Source organism: Labeo rohita, chromosome 8, assembly GCF_022985175.1.
Source record: "Labeo rohita strain BAU-BD-2019 chromosome 8, IGBB_LRoh.1.0, whole genome shotgun sequence".
Classification (NCBI taxonomy): Eukaryota; Metazoa; Chordata; class Actinopteri; order Cypriniformes; family Cyprinidae; genus Labeo; species Labeo rohita.
Genome location: NC_066876.1, coordinates 19,068,012 through 19,085,230, shown reverse-complemented (window position 1 = coordinate 19,085,230; position 17,219 = coordinate 19,068,012). Strand labels below are relative to the sequence as shown.

Sequence of the window (17,219 nt, the reverse complement as noted above, 5' to 3'; positions counted from 1 at the left end):
AGAAGAAAACACGAAAACAATAAACTATTATTTTCTTTTGTGGACTATATTTAAATGTCTTTTATGTGAAATATCTTATTCAGGTCAGTACTAAATAAAAAAATAACATGCATTTTGTATGATCCCTCTTATTTTGGTAAAATTAACATTTTGCAGATTTTGCAAGGTGTATGTAAACTTTTGACTTTAAGTGTGTTTATTATTTATTTGATTGATTGATTCATTGTGTGCTTTTAACTTCTCATGGATATTAACAGATGATCCCACCCCAGTGATGTGCCATGACTTGGGTCATATGGAGTTCTGATTAAGCACCAAAAAATCCCCTAACATGTAAAACAACTCTCCTATCCAATGCAACAGAGATTTGTGGTTTGGTCTTGACGTGAGTGCCAAAATTAATCATGCCTGGAAAAATAGTTTAAATAGTCTCCAGTGAAAATTCATTATAAGGATCGTTTTTAGTAACCAGATAGTGAAAAAGTAAATTACACTCTGATTTGTTCTAGAAAACTGTCACACATCTATCATTCCAGTGGGCATGTTTCCCTTGGTGCACCTCTGTCCCAGTTTCTCCCAGGCTTGTGCTTTTAGTGTCAGTCTTTAAACTGCCAGGGAGGCCTGGAGGTAGCTGACTTTTTCTTTCAAATTATATATACAGTGTTGGCTGAAATTATTAGAACACTAGTATTTTCACCAGCTAAAATGCTTTTAAGTTATTTCTATCTTCAGCTGTAGTGTGTCAGTAGGAAATATCAGTTTACATTTCCAAACATTGATTTGCCATTAATTACAATAATCCAGTGATTTTTGTTTGCACAAGGAGTCTGACAACAGCCGGTGCTCAACACAGAGATCTGATCTCATCATCATTCAGTCTGTCTGGAATGACAAGAAGAAACAGACCAAACTGAGACAGACTAAATCCAGAAGAACTGTGACAATGTCTCTAAGATGCTTTAAGAAACCTACCTGCAAAGGCAGAACTGTTAATACTGTTAAAAGTTTTAGGCACTTGTGTAAAAATGCTGTAAAATGAGGATGTGGTCAAAAATATTGAATAGATTTTCTTTGTCTATTTTCTACTAAGGAAATTAAATCAACATTTGGTGTGAACATCCTTTGCTTTTAAAGCAAATTTTGTCCTAGCTGCACTTACGCATAGTTCCAAAATATAGAAAACCAATAACCATTCAAAAATAACCATGCAAAGAAAGTGTAGATTTGTGTGAGCATACCTTTTTTCTGTGAACTTGAGTTCTGTCCTAACACAACAGTATTTTCTAATATTTCTTTAAGAAAAGGTTTATCCAAAAATTACAATTCTGTTATTAATTACTCACCCTCATGTTGTTCCAAACCGGTAAGACCTTTGCTCATATTTGAAACACAAATTAAGATATTTTTGATGAAATCTGAGAGCTTTCTGACCCTGCATAGACAGCAACTGACATATTCAAGGCCCAGAAAGGTATTTCTCAAAATTCTTGTAGCTTCATAAAATTAAGGTTCAACCACTGATGTCACATGGACTATTTTAACAATCTCCTTACTTTCCGTGTCATTTGCATTTTCGTCTTTGCAGGGTCAGAAAACTCTTAGATTTCATCAAAAATATCTTAAAGGAGAAGTCCACTTCCAGAACAACAATTTACAAATAATTTACTCACCCCCTTGTCATCCAAGATGGTCATGTCTTTCATTTTTCAGTCGTAAAGAATTGAAGTTGAGGGAGAACATGAGATGGGAGTTTTTCGACATACCCTAACTGTCATGAACCGGAACAAAAACAGTTCAGGTAGAGTAAGACAAGACGAGTGTTTGACATTAAAAAGTATATAAATTGTATTAATTTTATTAAAATAACCGATCGTTACTCTAGATAAGACCCTTATTCCTCGGCTAGGATCGTTTACAACCACATTTGGGATCATTTGAAGCCGCATTTAAACTGCATTTTGGAAGTTCAAAATCGGGACACCATACCAGTCCATTATATGGAGAAAAATCCTGAAATGTTTTCCTCAAAAAAACATAATTTCTTTACGACTGAAGAAAGAAAGACTTTAACATCGTGGGGGGTGAGTAAATTATCTGTAAATCGTTTTTCTGGAAGTGGACTTCTCCTTTAATGAAAATTAGGTATTATGGGTTTAGAACGACATGAGGGTGAGTGATTCATGACAGAATTTTCATTTTTGGGTGAACTATCCCTTCAATATTCCTTTAATCATATTAGAAGAGGTTGTGATTAAAAATATGAAGTCACCATTCACTTACACCTTTTCTTCATACAATAAAAGGGAATAGTGACTAAAAATCTGATTAGAAAGAACATGTTGGCGATTAAATGGTGACCATTCTCATTTGGGGGTGAACTATCCCTTTAAGACTAGAGGAAATCCTCATGTCAAGATCAGCTATTTTTACCCGGCAGGGGGCGCAAGGGGTACCTCGAGGAAAATGACTAGAGGATTTAAAGGTAGGTTCTGTGTGGCCATGGCAACGGCTTTACCTGCGACCTGAATGAAGACCCGAGAATAGATCGACTGCTCTATATTTACTGACAGGGAACTCCTTCTCTTTTGGCGTAATTGTGTTTCATTGTGAGATCATTTGCTCCTTGGAGCCCTTCTAGGAATCGACAGTTATATTGTACACTTTTTTTGTGTTTGCTAATCAGTCCAAATCAATTAATCAGCTTTTATTTGTGATCATAACAGTTAATAATTTACATTTTATGGCTGTATACATCACGCATTTATACAAGTCATCATGACTTGGTAAGTCTCACATGGAGGTTTCGTTTAAGACAGCTCCACCGTGGGGATTTTTCTTACACTTAATCCTTGTATTTTTGAGAGGGTATTTCCGTATATTTCTCAACCCCCATCTCTGCTTGAGATCAGCATTTGGCCCTGAGCCCCCTACTACAGCCTCGGCGATCAACTCATCTTCACCCACTTCCTAAATCTCGCACACTCTCTTCAAAAGGGGCGGGGCTACCGTCTTACGCCGCTCTGCGATTGGTCAACCCCGACGTCCGTCAGCACTTGACGTTCTGGCTCGCTCTCGAACTCTGTGACCGCGCCCCCGAGGCTCAGCGGCTCGCGCGGTGGAGAAGGAGAGAGTGCGCGCCTCGTGAGGAGGCACCAACGGTCTGTTCTTACAGGGAAAAATCGAGCATATTTCAGCTTATACATGGCGAAATTTGTTTTTCTCGACGTCCAGACACATATCCATTCCGGACCGCGGCTCTGACAACGACAGGCGACGCGAATATCTGCAGCTCTCAGAGGTTGGAGTTTATCGAGGGTTTTCGCAGCAGTTTCGTGCTTGGAGGCGCGTAAATACCGGTGTCGTCGTCTCCGTGGGCGCCGTTTTTTGCTTTCCGGTGACAGCTGACACTTGTCCCTGTTTCCGAAGACCAGAAGGCCTGTTCTGTCTCCCTCCTGTCCGGTTCACCCGGTGTCCCTGTCAGCGCCGGGCCGCCTGCACACTCACCCCGGCGCGGCCTCGCTCCTTGTCGAGCCCCCGGCAACGACACAGCTACCTCCCCGGTAGAACCCGTCACCCACACTCCTCTAAAACACCTGCCGTGTTTACAACGACCAGCAAAACAGGGAATCCTAGGAGAAAAGCTGAGAAGAGAGACTGGATCTGTCCGCTGGTGATATAGACAGACGGAGCTGTCACACAACATATCAACAGTTCTCTGAATTTACATATTTTGAGTTTATACTTTAATGCGACTAGCTTTTACCTTCGTGCATATCCGTTATCAAGGTATTAGACGACAAAACGTCGCATATAGAAACTAAACACGCTTTGTACAAAAGCAAGGCCTCATCTGCTAACTCAGATAGCTGCATCGCTAACTCTCAGCCTGGGTTTAATCAGCTTCTAATCTTATTACCTGCACTTTTTGACTCCTATTCATCGCTTACTTCGTACCATACGACACAACAGAGGAGGGATTTTAATTGAAAGTCACTGCTTCAACGCACAGTACAGTATCCTTGCCAAGAGATCCATTGAGCAGGAGGAGGAAACAGAGCTGTCAGCCTTTTATAATCTACTACTCGGCCTGATTAATTCCCACCTTGGGAAACAAAAACCGAAGAATCTTATGTGTTGGGCTGGTTTCAGCTGACCTTTGCTACCAAAATTAACTAACGTTAAGTCCCTTGCGAGCTTTTTTGCGCTGCAACCCCGCTGCATGCACTGATACGGGAAAGACTTGATTTATATTTTTGTACCATAGTTCAGGAGCCGTTTAGAACAGGGTCAGATATCTGCACAAGCCCCCTACTACTGTTTAGACATGAGTATTGAGATTCCAGTCGGTCTGACGGAGCTGCTTCAAGGCTACACCGTGGAGGTGCTGCGCCAGAGGCCGCCGGACCTGGTGGAGTTTGCCGTGCAGTATTTCACCCGCCTGCGGGACACCAGGAGCCAGGACGGGTCCGGGGCCGCCAAGACCGGGGGGAAGGGAGTGATGTTTGATGGCGAGCCGATGCAGACAGAGTCGAACGGCGACGAGGATGACGAGGACGATGACTCAGATTTTGAGCGTGAGTGCCTCTTTATTAAATGCGCTTATTACGCCTGTAAAAGAGATGACATTTGCGTTTGTTTTAGTGTACAGTGTGTTTGCACGGCTAACAAGGGTGTCAGATTTCCCTTGTGATGGGTAACGTGAGGAATAGCCTTATCTAGGCTGTTTCCATGGCACTCGTTCGAGCTCCCATCCATGCGTTTGATTGACAGAGTGACAAGTGGCATCCCCGGTTACCCGCGACGCATGCAGAATTCAGAAGGGCTAGCATGCACGCTTAATGGATTTGCATTAATATTTATGCACTTTCGTTTTTGAATAGAGACGGATTGTGATGTGTGTTTCGATGGTAGCCCATTCGTGCTGTATGAATTGCTTGTATGAATGGATGCAGGCTGGCCATTGAGAATGCTAACAGGGATTTTTTATAATGGAGAGAGGTGCGCTCTCGCACATCAAAGCAGCGCCTCTTTCCTTTCATGTAGTGCAGAGCGAGCAGCTGCGCTTTCCTAGTGGAAACCAAGCTGATTTCACTGGCAGACATTTCTTAAGTCAGCAGTTGTGAATTTATCCATTGAGAGAAACCTGCGCCGTGGAGAACAATTAGGTAGAGGTGCGGATATGGATACAGGGATTATAACACCTGCCCAAATCGCTTAATCATACTTCATCAAGCCGCATAATATGCAATGCCTGTCGATGACTGAGTGGATTATGGCTTGTTTACAATGGTTGTTTTTAGTATTTAATTCTGTAATTGTTTTCACAACCTTTTGTTTAATGAAATGTGGACATCCTGTGTGTTAAATCTGATCTCAGATCATTCAGATTATGTGCACTTTCAGTGGTTTAAATTCGAGCAGGTACAGTCTCTTCTCACGTTCTAGTATGCGTTCTTCAATACTGTATAGCATGCAAAAAGCAGTATTACAAGGTCTGACTATGTAACAGTAAGTACATTTACATGCACAGTTATATTCAAGCTTGCTTTATCCAAGCAAATCCAGTCAAATGTTCGAAGGATTTGGTTGGACTAAAGCATTTACGTTTTTGAAAAGACAAAAGCGTTTATTAAGCAAACAGTGTTGAGAAACACTGCATCCACTGAGAAACTGAGGAGCTGTTGGATTTGTAAAATTGAGAAATTAAAAAAGGTGGAAATCTGAGCTCATTGGCACTTTTCTAGTGCAGAAAGTGTAGTTACCAAAGTTGTTGATGTTGTTATTTGACAACACCCGAGTTAATTATGTACAGTCGTTGTTGGTACGTCACTGGCCAGAGAACATCTGGATGAAAGGATGGGGCCAAGATGGCAGATGTGCTATATCTAGGGCTCTACAAGCCATGGTGTTTTCAGCCTCTGCTGCCTCAATATATGAGTACGTAAACAAATAAATGTAATCTTTAGAACTGCTCTGAGAGTCACTTCATGAGCATTTTATAGTTCCTTTTGAGAAAAACCATTCATCATATGCAAACAGATTAAAGATGTATGCAGTAAAGCTGCAAAACGATTAGTCGTAATTAATCAATTCAAAGTATATTTATGTATATATAAATAATACACACACATACATGTATATATTATGGAAAAATATGTTAGATTTGTATGTAAAATATTTTATATATATATATATATATATATATAAAAGCATTTACATACAAATACATACAAATATTTTTTATAATATATAAATATGTATTATATATGTAATAAATATACACAGTACACACACATATAGTATGTAAACAAACTTTTATTTAGAATCGATTAATCGCGACTAATTGTTTTGCTGCCCAGCTTCTACAGCAACCCATCAAAATAAAAGTTTGGATTAACTTGGAGAAACTGTGATAGAAATATATTACTTAATGTCATGATACTACTACTACTACTAACATTTATTATTAAAACATTGTTTTTTAAAGGAATATTTACCAGAAAAATTTACCTCAAAAATGTAAATACACAACACAGTATTTCTGAGAAAAACACAAACATAATGATAAATTAATTCTTTATAAAATCAGTCATTTAGACATGCTTTTGATTATTTAAATTTAATGAACCCATTAAATTGGAATCCAGGAAGTTAATGCAAAACATAGAATTTATAGAAAATTTACATTTTTGTTAATTAATTTTTTTGTTCAATTAATCAGACGTGGTTTTTGATTAATGTTTTTAAGGTGTCCATTAAAACAGAGCCTAGAACTGTTAAAACTAAACTAAATTAAAATGGAAAAAAGGAATTAGGAGATTAGGAAAAAAATAAAATGGATTTCATAGGGCTTCATATTTTAAATTTGTATTCATATAGCTTATGTGAATCGGTTAATTTGCTCATCAGCATATCCAATCAGAATATTGCAAGCTTTGACTGAGCAGCGTACAGAAGAGAATGGAGAAAAAGAGGACAGGATGGGTTCTGCGTGAGAAATTTGTTGTTCCACAGCTGAGCTTCAGTGAACTGAGGAATCCAAAGCATGCTGGGGCACGGTTGAAGCATTGAGGACCATCCCACCTTGATCCCTCTTTCTTTGCGTCATGCTGTCATGAAAACATCTGCACATCATCACTATAGAAATGGTGCTGTTTCATGCAGGAAGTTTGGATAAATTTGCCAACTAAGTATTGTTGCTTTCTGCGAGAATTTAGATGCATGACTGGGTGAAGAGTAGAATCGAAGAATTGCTGTAAGAGGTTTCAGATGTTCTGCTAACTTCCGCCACACTTAGAAACTGAATTAGAACGCCACCACCCCTTCAACCACATGGCCTTTCTACAAAACCCCAAACCTGAATGCATGAAATTGACAGGCAGCAAACATTTCTGATTGGCCTTTAGCTGTTACAGACAATTTGTGTCTGACGTCTAGAAAATAAATAATTAACTTTAAATATCTGTGTATAATTTAGTTGCCAATTGAAGTCAAATGAATTGGAGGATAATTAAAGTGTAGAGTACAAGTGCATAGCTTGTGTGTTTTAGGTCCTCTGTGTGGAGGAGAGGGTACTCTTTGTTTTAAGCAGGATAAATAGACTGGAACAGAGCAGTCTGCTGTTTTATGGACTCAGAGTCTCTACTCAAAACGCAGCCACCTGCAAATACTCTAACAGTGAGTCAAAGAACCTGTTTGTGCTCCTCATCACTGCTGGGTTGCCTGTTGTCAGTGTGATTTGATAGGACACAAGCTGTAATGTTGTTATTGCATAATCTGAAACTCAATGAGTGTGAACCTTTTTCACATTACAGGAATATACAGAACTAAACCTTGAAAAAGGGAACTGTAATTTTTTTCAGGCAGTTAGCATGTCGTCACAACCGTGATGTGGTTTAACTTAGCTTTTATGACCTTTACAGTGTCAAAACCATGTGTTTGCAGTTTGTCAAGAATAAACTAACTATAAAGCAGTTAAATAAGTAGTGTTAAATTGGCCACCATAAAGGTAACATTAGGAATTTGCACTATATTTTTCTTTCAGTGCATGAAACATAAACACACACACATATAGTGCAGTTTAAATGCAGTGAATTGAAACCAGTTAAATCAATGTACTTTGCACCAAAAAATAAAAAAAAATAAAAATAAATATATATATATATATATTACATATACTATATATATAATATATTACATATATATATATATATATATAACATATTTTAAGTATTTAATATATATTTATTTTTAAGTACATAAGTACACAAGTTACTTTTACTTAACTTGTTTGTCTGGTTTCAATGTACTTTTTGCTGTTCACTATATATAATAGTAATAGCATTTGTATTATACCTTTTAATGCACAATCTTTATTTTGATTTAAGAAAGGAAAAATAAAATAATACATGTTTTTGTCTTTACTACAGGACCTCTCACACACACGCACATGCACCAACTGCTAGCTTTTTGCCTGTCAGCGTGCTTCAATACCTGTTTTCTTGTCTATGTGTGTATTGTTTGTGTGTTTTGTATGCCTGGGTGTGTCTAAATCTCTTATTTTTCATGTTTGAGGTTGCGATAACAGTAGTCTGGACTTCAGCACTTCCTCTTTATATATCTATCACCAAGAGGGTGACAGGCTGCCCTGGCCCTGTTTGTTCTTCCCACCCTGGTCATTGATTTCAGAAGCATTATAGTGTGGTCGCGTAAGAGCTTATGGAGTGTTATTATCTCAGTAGCCGGTCATAGACTTTAGGGTTATCATGTTATTTCTGCATTTTGAGTGCTGCATTGGTAGAAAATAAGTGCAGATGGAGTTATATGGCTTTAAGAGTTCAGATTGCTGGCATGAATCCACCAGTGTACCAGAGCTGTTCCTTCTCAAGGCATTATGGGTAAGGCCAAAGGTTAAGCAGGATGTGGAAACCCTGCACATTATCGTCATTGTTGCCCACACTATTTTAGTCTCCAATTAAATCTAATCTTTAATTTCCTCTCTTTTTCTCAGCAGAGTAGGAAGCATTATTCTGATCCTGTTTTTTTTTGCGTGTTCATAGACAGCGCCACACAAAAACACAAGTTTTCTCCACAGTCTGTTTGCAGGTCAGTCTGATTAGTGGTGGTGGCTCAAGGAGAGGAGGTCATTGGGACAGGAGCATAACCAATTGGAAGGCTCCAATTGCGAGGTGTACACTTTGATTGGACGTGTCTTGACCTTCAGCTAGCGCAACATAATACCATATCAGCCAATCAGAGAGTAGTTGAAAGAACAGACACTGACCTTGTCCAGTCAGGGTGCAGATTAAGCAGATGGATGGCCTTGTCTAATCACAGACAGTGCTGACCTTGCCTCTAATGTTCATATTATGCACACAAACAAACTTTTGCAGATTAATTTGTAGCACTGAATGCTCACATATGCTTGCAAAGTTTATAGAAAGTGGTAGAAATGGGTATATTTTGAGTAAATGACTACCTCCGTTTCATTCATGCTTTTCATTCTAAGTAACCCTCTGGCCGCCAGTAAGGGGTTAAATCCACAGGCACAGAGCTAGACAGATCCACACTATCCAGACTACCTTATAAGGGCTAAAGGGAGAGAGAGAGAGAGAGGGAAAAATGGAGTGCTGCAGAAAGATAGACAAAGTTTTTAGAGAGTGCAGGGAAAAGAAGGACACTGAGACATCAAGATTGATTGCTTGCAGCAGGAAGGGGAGAGGGAGAAAATACAGCCAGCTCTGTAGCATAGTGGGATTTTGATTTTGTTATCCAAACCTCCTTAAAACCCCCCAGATGAGCAAGAAATATTCATGAAAACACGCTGCCACAAACAAGTTAGTTAAGTTAGAAACTGGGGTGCTTGAATTTGTATGGTAATGTTATATAGCGTACTCTGTTTTGTGCTTTTGCAAATGTGTACGAGTTAGCCATAGAACATTTGTGACCCTGGACCACAAAACCAGTCATAAGTGTAAATTTCTTAAAATTGAGGTTTATAAATAAGCTTTCTGTTGATGTATGGTTTGTTAGGATAGGACAATATTTGGCCAAGATGAAAATCTGAAATCTGGTGGTGCAAAAAAATCAAAATATTGAGAAAATCGCCTTTAAAGTTGTCCAAATGAAGTTCATAGCAATGCATATTACTAATCAAAAATTAAGTTTTAATATATTTACGGTTGGGAATGTACAAAATATCTACATGGAACATGATCTTTACTTAATATTCTACTGATTTTTGGCATAAAAGAAAAATCAATAAATTTGACCCATCCGATGTATTTTTGGCTATTGCTACAAATATACCCGTGCAGCATAAGACTGGTTTTGTGGTCCAGGGTCACATTTAGTTTGAGATTGTAATATTGACTGATAAGTGTGCCCAAATTTTGTGGGCACCTGAATGAACCAACTGCTTTGTCAAAGTATAACCTACATAGTTTTCAAATATTTTGTGCAAGTATTTTGTGTAAGTATTGGGTAAAATATTTGAAATACAATGAGGTAAATATTATTCTGTTATTGTTATTATTTTATTTTAAAGTTTATGTAATATGTTTGTTTTTTTTATGGAAGTCCGTTTCTGCCACTGGAAAAAAAATAAAAGGTAATTGCGACTTTTATCTCATTATTTTTTTTTGCAATTGTGAGTTTACATCTTGTTTCTCACAATTCTGATTTAATAGCTTGCAATTGTGTGTTATAAAGTCAGATTTGTGAGATATAAACATGCAGTTCTGAGAAAAGTCACAATTACATGATATAAACTTTTAATTCTGAGAAAAGTCAGAATTGTGAGTTTATATCTCGTAATTCTGACTTTCTCAGAATTGTGACACTTTCTCATTCTCAGAACTTTTTTGTGAGCTCATATCCCACAGTTCGGAGAAAAAAAGTCAGAATTGCGAGTTTGTGTCATGCAATTCTAAAAAAAAAAAGCTCACAATTGTGAGATCAAAGGTCAGGATTGTGAGAAAGTCACAGTTATCTTTTTTTTTTTTATTCAGTGGTGGAATTGGGCTTTCATAGTTTAAGAAATGTTAAAGTAAATGTAAAATAAATGTAAATATAATGGTTAATAATGTCATGTACACTACTTTTTCAAAAATTAGTGGTAAGTATATTTTTTTTATGAAATTTAATATGTCTGTTAGTCTAGGATGCTTGAAAATTGATGATTGAACACTGAAAACAATCGTGTTACAAATGATTAATCAGAGATGAAGAAATGTAACCCAATTTCCACAAAAATATTAAGCATATTAGAATTATTTCTGAGGAATGGACTTTACTGTGTAGTGTAACCACTGCAAAAATAAAACTCGTTTTTTAAATAAATGCAGACCATTTTTAAAAACATTTACACACCCTAGTCTTTTTACATCAAGTAGTGTACATCATGCTTGATATTATTAAACTGCTTTTTTTGGGGTACTAGTTAACATTTATAGAAAACCCATTGTGGTTGACTGGTTTGGGTACCTGTGTGCATATTGTCATGTTTAGTATGGTTGTGTGAGAAAGCACACAAGTGTTTGTAGTTTAGATGCTGACTCTCACATGATCAGTGATTTTAGCTGTACCACCACAAAGATCACACACACATATTCTGTTTGCATTTAAAATTACTAGTCTCTGTCTCTCCCTCTGGCTAATATTTGCCAGCAGTGAGAGAGAATGATAAGGCTGTGGGTGCATGAGGATATCTAGAATGACATGGAGAGAGATAAGAAGACAGACAGAACAACGCTGAAGTGTTGCAATTCTCAAGTTACTGTTTGTCGTTACTGTTGCTCATACTTAAGTGATTTGAACAAACTCTTAAAGCTAATGTATTCAAACTCTGGCACGTTTGTACTTTGGACACAAATGGCTAAGCCATTGTTGTCAAAAAGTAGAAAAGTGGATGCAAGTATGATAGAAGAGCAGTCGGTTTGACTAGTGTGTGATATTTTTTTTTTTTTTTGTGAGCTTGAAAATGTGGCAAGTTTAAAAAAAATGCAACTGCAAGTGAAATACAAGAAGCACGGTGGAGGGAAAGATTTTCAGTAAATAACTTCTTAAATTTCACATCAGTACTCTACACACAGCTATCATATGACTTAGACAAATCATGTGGCCTGCTTCTATGATACTCTAATTCTGCTTTTTGTCCCTGTTGTGTGTGAAAAACATAATACGGGTACAAACTGACATAAGGGTCAGTAAATGATAACAAACCGTTGGTTTCCATGTGAACTGTCCCTTTAATGATTCAAAACAGACAGACTTTGTATATTCTTAGACATATCGCTCACCCATTTTTCTTTCCCATTTCTTCCTTCCTGTGTCACTCTGTCTGTTTCTTTCTCTCTTTTTTTTTTTTCTCTCTCTCTCCAGTTGCCAAGAGAGAGTGAGTGGGTGTGTATTTGGGGGGGATAGTTGTTATAGCGATGAGGAGGTCTTCCTTGTATTTTGTTGTCATGGCAACTTTGGCCACTTGATATCCCCTACACGTGAGGTTGAAGCACCCCATCTCACGATACTTCACGCGCTCATGCACACACTCATTTCTTTGAGTGCTCTTACAACACATCCCTGTATTAAGCCGCCTTGTCTGGGCAACATACACGCACACAGTGTTAAGTAATTTGCAAGGAGGTGTAAATCTGAAAGCTAATGTGTGAATATGCACAATTCGGTGGCATTTAGCATGAGCATGCATGCCATGCGTTACAAAATGTGTGTATTGCGTTGCAGCTTAATTACTGTGAGAATGTGTTCAAACATGAGTTTTGCTCTGTGAAAGTCTGCTTGCTTATTGGTTATGGGTAGAACTTTTTATTAAAAATGCTATAAATGGATTGTGTGTGTGTGTGTGTGTGTGTGTGTGTGTGTGTGTGTGTGTGTGTGTTAGAGAGAGATTAGTGCCAGTTTTACACCAAAGAGTTAATGGACTGATGGATTGTAACAGTGCCATGAGAAAGTAGGAGGAGGAGTGTGTGCAGACCTGCAGGGCTCCTGAGAGTCGTGCTAGTGCACTCAGCTGTGATCGTACACACATAATTGCAATCTCCTGAAACTGGTACAGCCTGTAGGACAGCCCTTTGACTGACCTTACCGAATATTTAACACACCCACACGGTTACTGAAGGGCACATGTGAGGTTTGGAGACTGAATTTGATGGTTAGCGTTGTCTGTGAGTCTGCAGCTCTCAGAATTTGAACCGTCATTAACTCTCTGTCTTTGTCTCTCTCCGCAGCTCCCCCCCCCAGCAGATTTAACCGGAGAGTGTCGGGTGAGTTCTGTTTGACGTCATTGCACTAATCATGTGGTTTAAAGTGTGTGTGTGTGCGAGTGTCAGATAAGTGCTCTGCCTTTTACGTCATTTCCCCTCGTGTTTGTTTTATAGTAATTACGTCGCCAGTATGCCCACTCATTCTCTCCCTTTCATTTGTGTTCCAGTAAAAATCCCCCTTTAACATATGCATTCCTCTAATGTGGGATTTTTCGAGTCCCACGTCATCGTATGAAGAAATTTACATAAGCTACCTGTGAAGACATGTTTAACACACTGAGAAGAATACTCTTTTTCATAAGTGATCATCCTGCCTATAGTTTTTATAAATATTTGTTTAATTGTTTTATAAAATATTTGTTTAATTGTTTGTTTGTAACTCTTTTCCTGCAAAGTACATACACTACCATTCAAAAGTTTGGGGTTGGAAAGATTTTTTTTTTTTTAACAATGTCTCTTATGCTCACAAGGCTGCATTTCCTTGATCAAAGCATAAAATGTAACTTTGTGTGATGCAAAAGCTACATTTTCAGCAGCCATTAAGGGAGTGTGGGGCACAACCTAACACTTTTTGAATTTTTCAATTTGTGTAAATTCACGTGGGGTTCAGATGTTTGGGCAATAAATCGGTAACGATAATTATTGCGCGATATACATTTCCTTGATAAACGATAACGAGTTTGATAAATGTGTGATAGGCGGAACGAAAGAGCGCTAGTCATTAAAAGCAACATAACTCTGTTTATAGCCAGATGATACAGCGCTGACAAACAGGAGATACACTGTGCAGAGTCTACAAATCACTATCATTTACCATAGATTTACCGTGTTAACACTAACTGCTCCATGGTATTGTGTCAGAAATGTGGAAGAATTGTTTGTGTAGAATTGTATTATCTTATTAATGTAGACATGTATTAAATGTATTGGAGGAGTAGTAATGGAATATAATTACAGTATTTTTTTGTGATTAAGCTATAGCGTTTATGGATTTATACTGAATACATTTAGGCTACTGTTTTTTTATACAAATACATAGAAGCCATATTACATTTTTACCATGGTATTAAGGTGCTATATTTGTGGTTTTAACTTTGTCATGATCTAAATGTATGGTACTATGAAAAATCAATGGCTGATTTAAAAAAAAAAAAAAACTCAAACAGTCAGAATAATTAAATTTAACTATATAAATCTGAGGTTGCTACAATTTAACGATACTGATTAAATACTGATAAATCTGCATCTGAACTCAAGCTACTTTCAAATGTGTATTTCTAAGAGACCAAAAAATGTAGATAATTATTAATATTATGAGGCAACACAATCCTGTTTCTTGATTTGAAACAAGCTCATTAGAACTTGTAGAAATAAGAAATAATTTTTTTCGTATAATTTTTATATTTATTTTAAGGACAAATAACTGGGAAAAGTGTAAAGAATTCAAAAGCTTGACGTGTTTATGTTCTGACCATAAAGAATAGTTTAAAACCACAAACTGTCTGGTTTTTACAGCTTTCACATTGGAGCAAAAATCTGCTTATAGACTATAGAAGAAAGAAAAATTTGACATTTATTGTGATTTTTTTTTTTGTCGTCGTCCATATCGCCCAGCCCTAATTTAGAGTATAGTGTTTTTTTTGTTTTTTTCTTTAATTCACATTAATTTTACACTTGTCAAGTACAAATATGTCACTTTGTTTCATAATTACAGTGTGTACATTTTCGTTATTTACCTCAAAAAGAAAGGAAGTGAAGTGTGGCAATATGCCCCATAGGTGGGGTGCATTGTAACGTGTGAGGGGCATGTTGTAACATGATCATATGAGAGCTTAAAATGTTATCTGATCTAATGCAAAAAAGATATGCAAGACAAACTAAAATATTTTTTCAATAGAATAAAATAAATGAACTTCTTCAAATAAAATAATATTTTTTTTTAAGAATTAAAAATAATCAAATTTTGGAGTTTGAGAATGAACACATCGCAGCCATGCTTGGGACGGCCATGTTTGCAACACACAGCTATACAGTATAGTTCAAAACAATTTGGTCAAATAAATGAAACACATTTAGATGTTGAAAGACACTCCCCTCCCTCTACCCATAGCTCTCATAGAACACGAGACACATAAACGTGCCAAAATAATAATTTCTGAATATTAAACATTGATTTTCAGTCTTTATTCACCCGTTTCTCGTGGTTTCTCATTAAAATCCATAAAAGTAAATGGTGTAAATTACTTTGCCAATATCACAGAATAGCTTAATTTAATAATAGCAGGGCATATTGTAACGCAGTGTTACAACGTTCCCCATCAGCGCGACTGGAATTTAAAACTGGTTAGTGTCTTCTGCTGGTTTGCAACGCTTTAATGAACTAATAATCTAGACTGATATATAACAGATTGGAGATTAAAATTGTAGCAGATTTGTCTCATTTTAAATTTTAAAAACTGAGATGAAAAATTAACTTTTACTATGGCAAAATAAATATTCAGTGATACCGTAATACCGTAAATTTGGTTCTGCTAGCATGTGTGAAAATATTTAAACCACACTTGTTACAATTAACTCCCCTACTCCAGTCTTTAGTGTCACATGATCCTTCAGAAATCATTCTAATATACCGATTTGGTGCTTGAAACATTTATTATTATAAAAGTGGAATCAGTTGTGCTGCTTAATATTTTTGTAAACCAGTTATGCTGTGTCCACTGTGTAACACACCATCGCGTTATCACTTTAGATTACTTGCGAAATGTTTTTCGTGTCACTCACGGAAATAAAGTCAGCCCGTAATGCTTTCCTCCATTTTCTGATACAACCGGACGTGCCAAGCTGGACGTGTCAAATTCTTTTCCGCTCGAGCTGAAATTTTTAGATTAATTGTCCAGCCCTAATCCTCATGGTGTAAAAGTATTTGTATTACTGACCCCATACCTTTTGAACATAAGTGATTATTTACCAAATTAATAAGTAGATTTTTTTTTTTTCTCCTTCCCTGCAAAGTACAAAGGCTTTTTATTGCTTTCTTTTAAAACTGTTTTTATTCTAAAAAGCACTTTTTTTATATATCAGATACAAAATGCAACAAAATATTTTATAATACCATGCTTTCTATGTTCCCTGAACAATTTAAATGGTTACCATCATATTATGGAGTCTCTGTCATTTAGAAGTTCACTTGCATGTGGCTTTATGACGTTCGTCAAGTGAATAGTAATTTATTTTTATAGTATGTGCGGAGGCCTTTAACCCTGATGATGATGAGGAAGACTCTGAGCCGAGAGTTGTCCATCCAAAAACAGATGAGCAGCGTTGTAGATTACAGGAGGCCTGCAAGGACATTCTGCTGTTCAAGGCTCTTGATCAGGTACGCACACTCACGCAGACAGATATGAGGGCTATAAAACTGTAAACAGACGTCATCCAGGTTGTATCACTCCTGGACTCTGTGCAGGCCTGTCAGTCAGGTTTGGTTTGCATGTGCGACTGATCACACGTGCATTACCTAACCTGCCATTGTCAGTTCATGAGTTAGAGGAACATGCTGTGTACCAAACATATTGTTACTTGAACTGATTTGCATTGTTTGTTTTCTGCTGATGTCATACAGCATGTCTAAGTTGTGCTCTAGTCAGTGGACATAAATGTTATATGAAGTATTTGAAGGTTAACAAGAGCATGTACTCGAGTTTTCAAAACGGGAATATTTGCATTACTTTGAATTTGTAACACTTGCAGATAAGAATGTTGTTGTGTATTCTGTAATATTATGTTAATGTCATTATATATTACATTAAGGATGTTATGATAGCTATATTTATTTAAAATAATTATAAGTTATATCCTGTTTGGCTTGTCACATAGCAAATAAATCAATAAGTGTTGTTGACTAGGCTTAAGTTTTATATTTATACAGTGTTATTAGCTGTG

General features: G+C 37.0%; 1 protein-coding gene and 1 long non-coding RNA gene across 3 annotated transcripts in view; one reads left to right on the top strand and one right to left on the bottom strand.

Annotated features, from left to right (window-relative positions):
• LOC127169933 (uncharacterized) overlaps positions 1 to 17,219 on the bottom strand; it is a 33,188-nt gene that overhangs the window by 3,224 nt on the left and 12,745 nt on the right. The window lies entirely within an intron of this gene.
• LOC127169930 (cAMP-dependent protein kinase type II-alpha regulatory subunit) overlaps positions 2,964 to 17,219 on the top strand; it is a 31,408-nt gene continuing 17,152 nt past the window's right edge. The window contains exons 1-3 of one of the 2 annotated variants that reach the window (XM_051117609.1): positions 3,089 to 4,574; positions 13,245 to 13,280; positions 16,520 to 16,656. In XM_051117609.1, the coding sequence (XP_050973566.1) occupies positions 4,325 to 4,574; positions 13,245 to 13,280; positions 16,520 to 16,656 (423 nt within the window). In that variant the 5' untranslated portion in view covers positions 3,089 to 4,324. Of the gene's footprint in view, positions 4,575 to 13,244; positions 13,281 to 16,519; positions 16,657 to 17,219 lie in introns of both variants that reach the window. The other variant, XM_051117610.1, reaches the window with a different exon arrangement.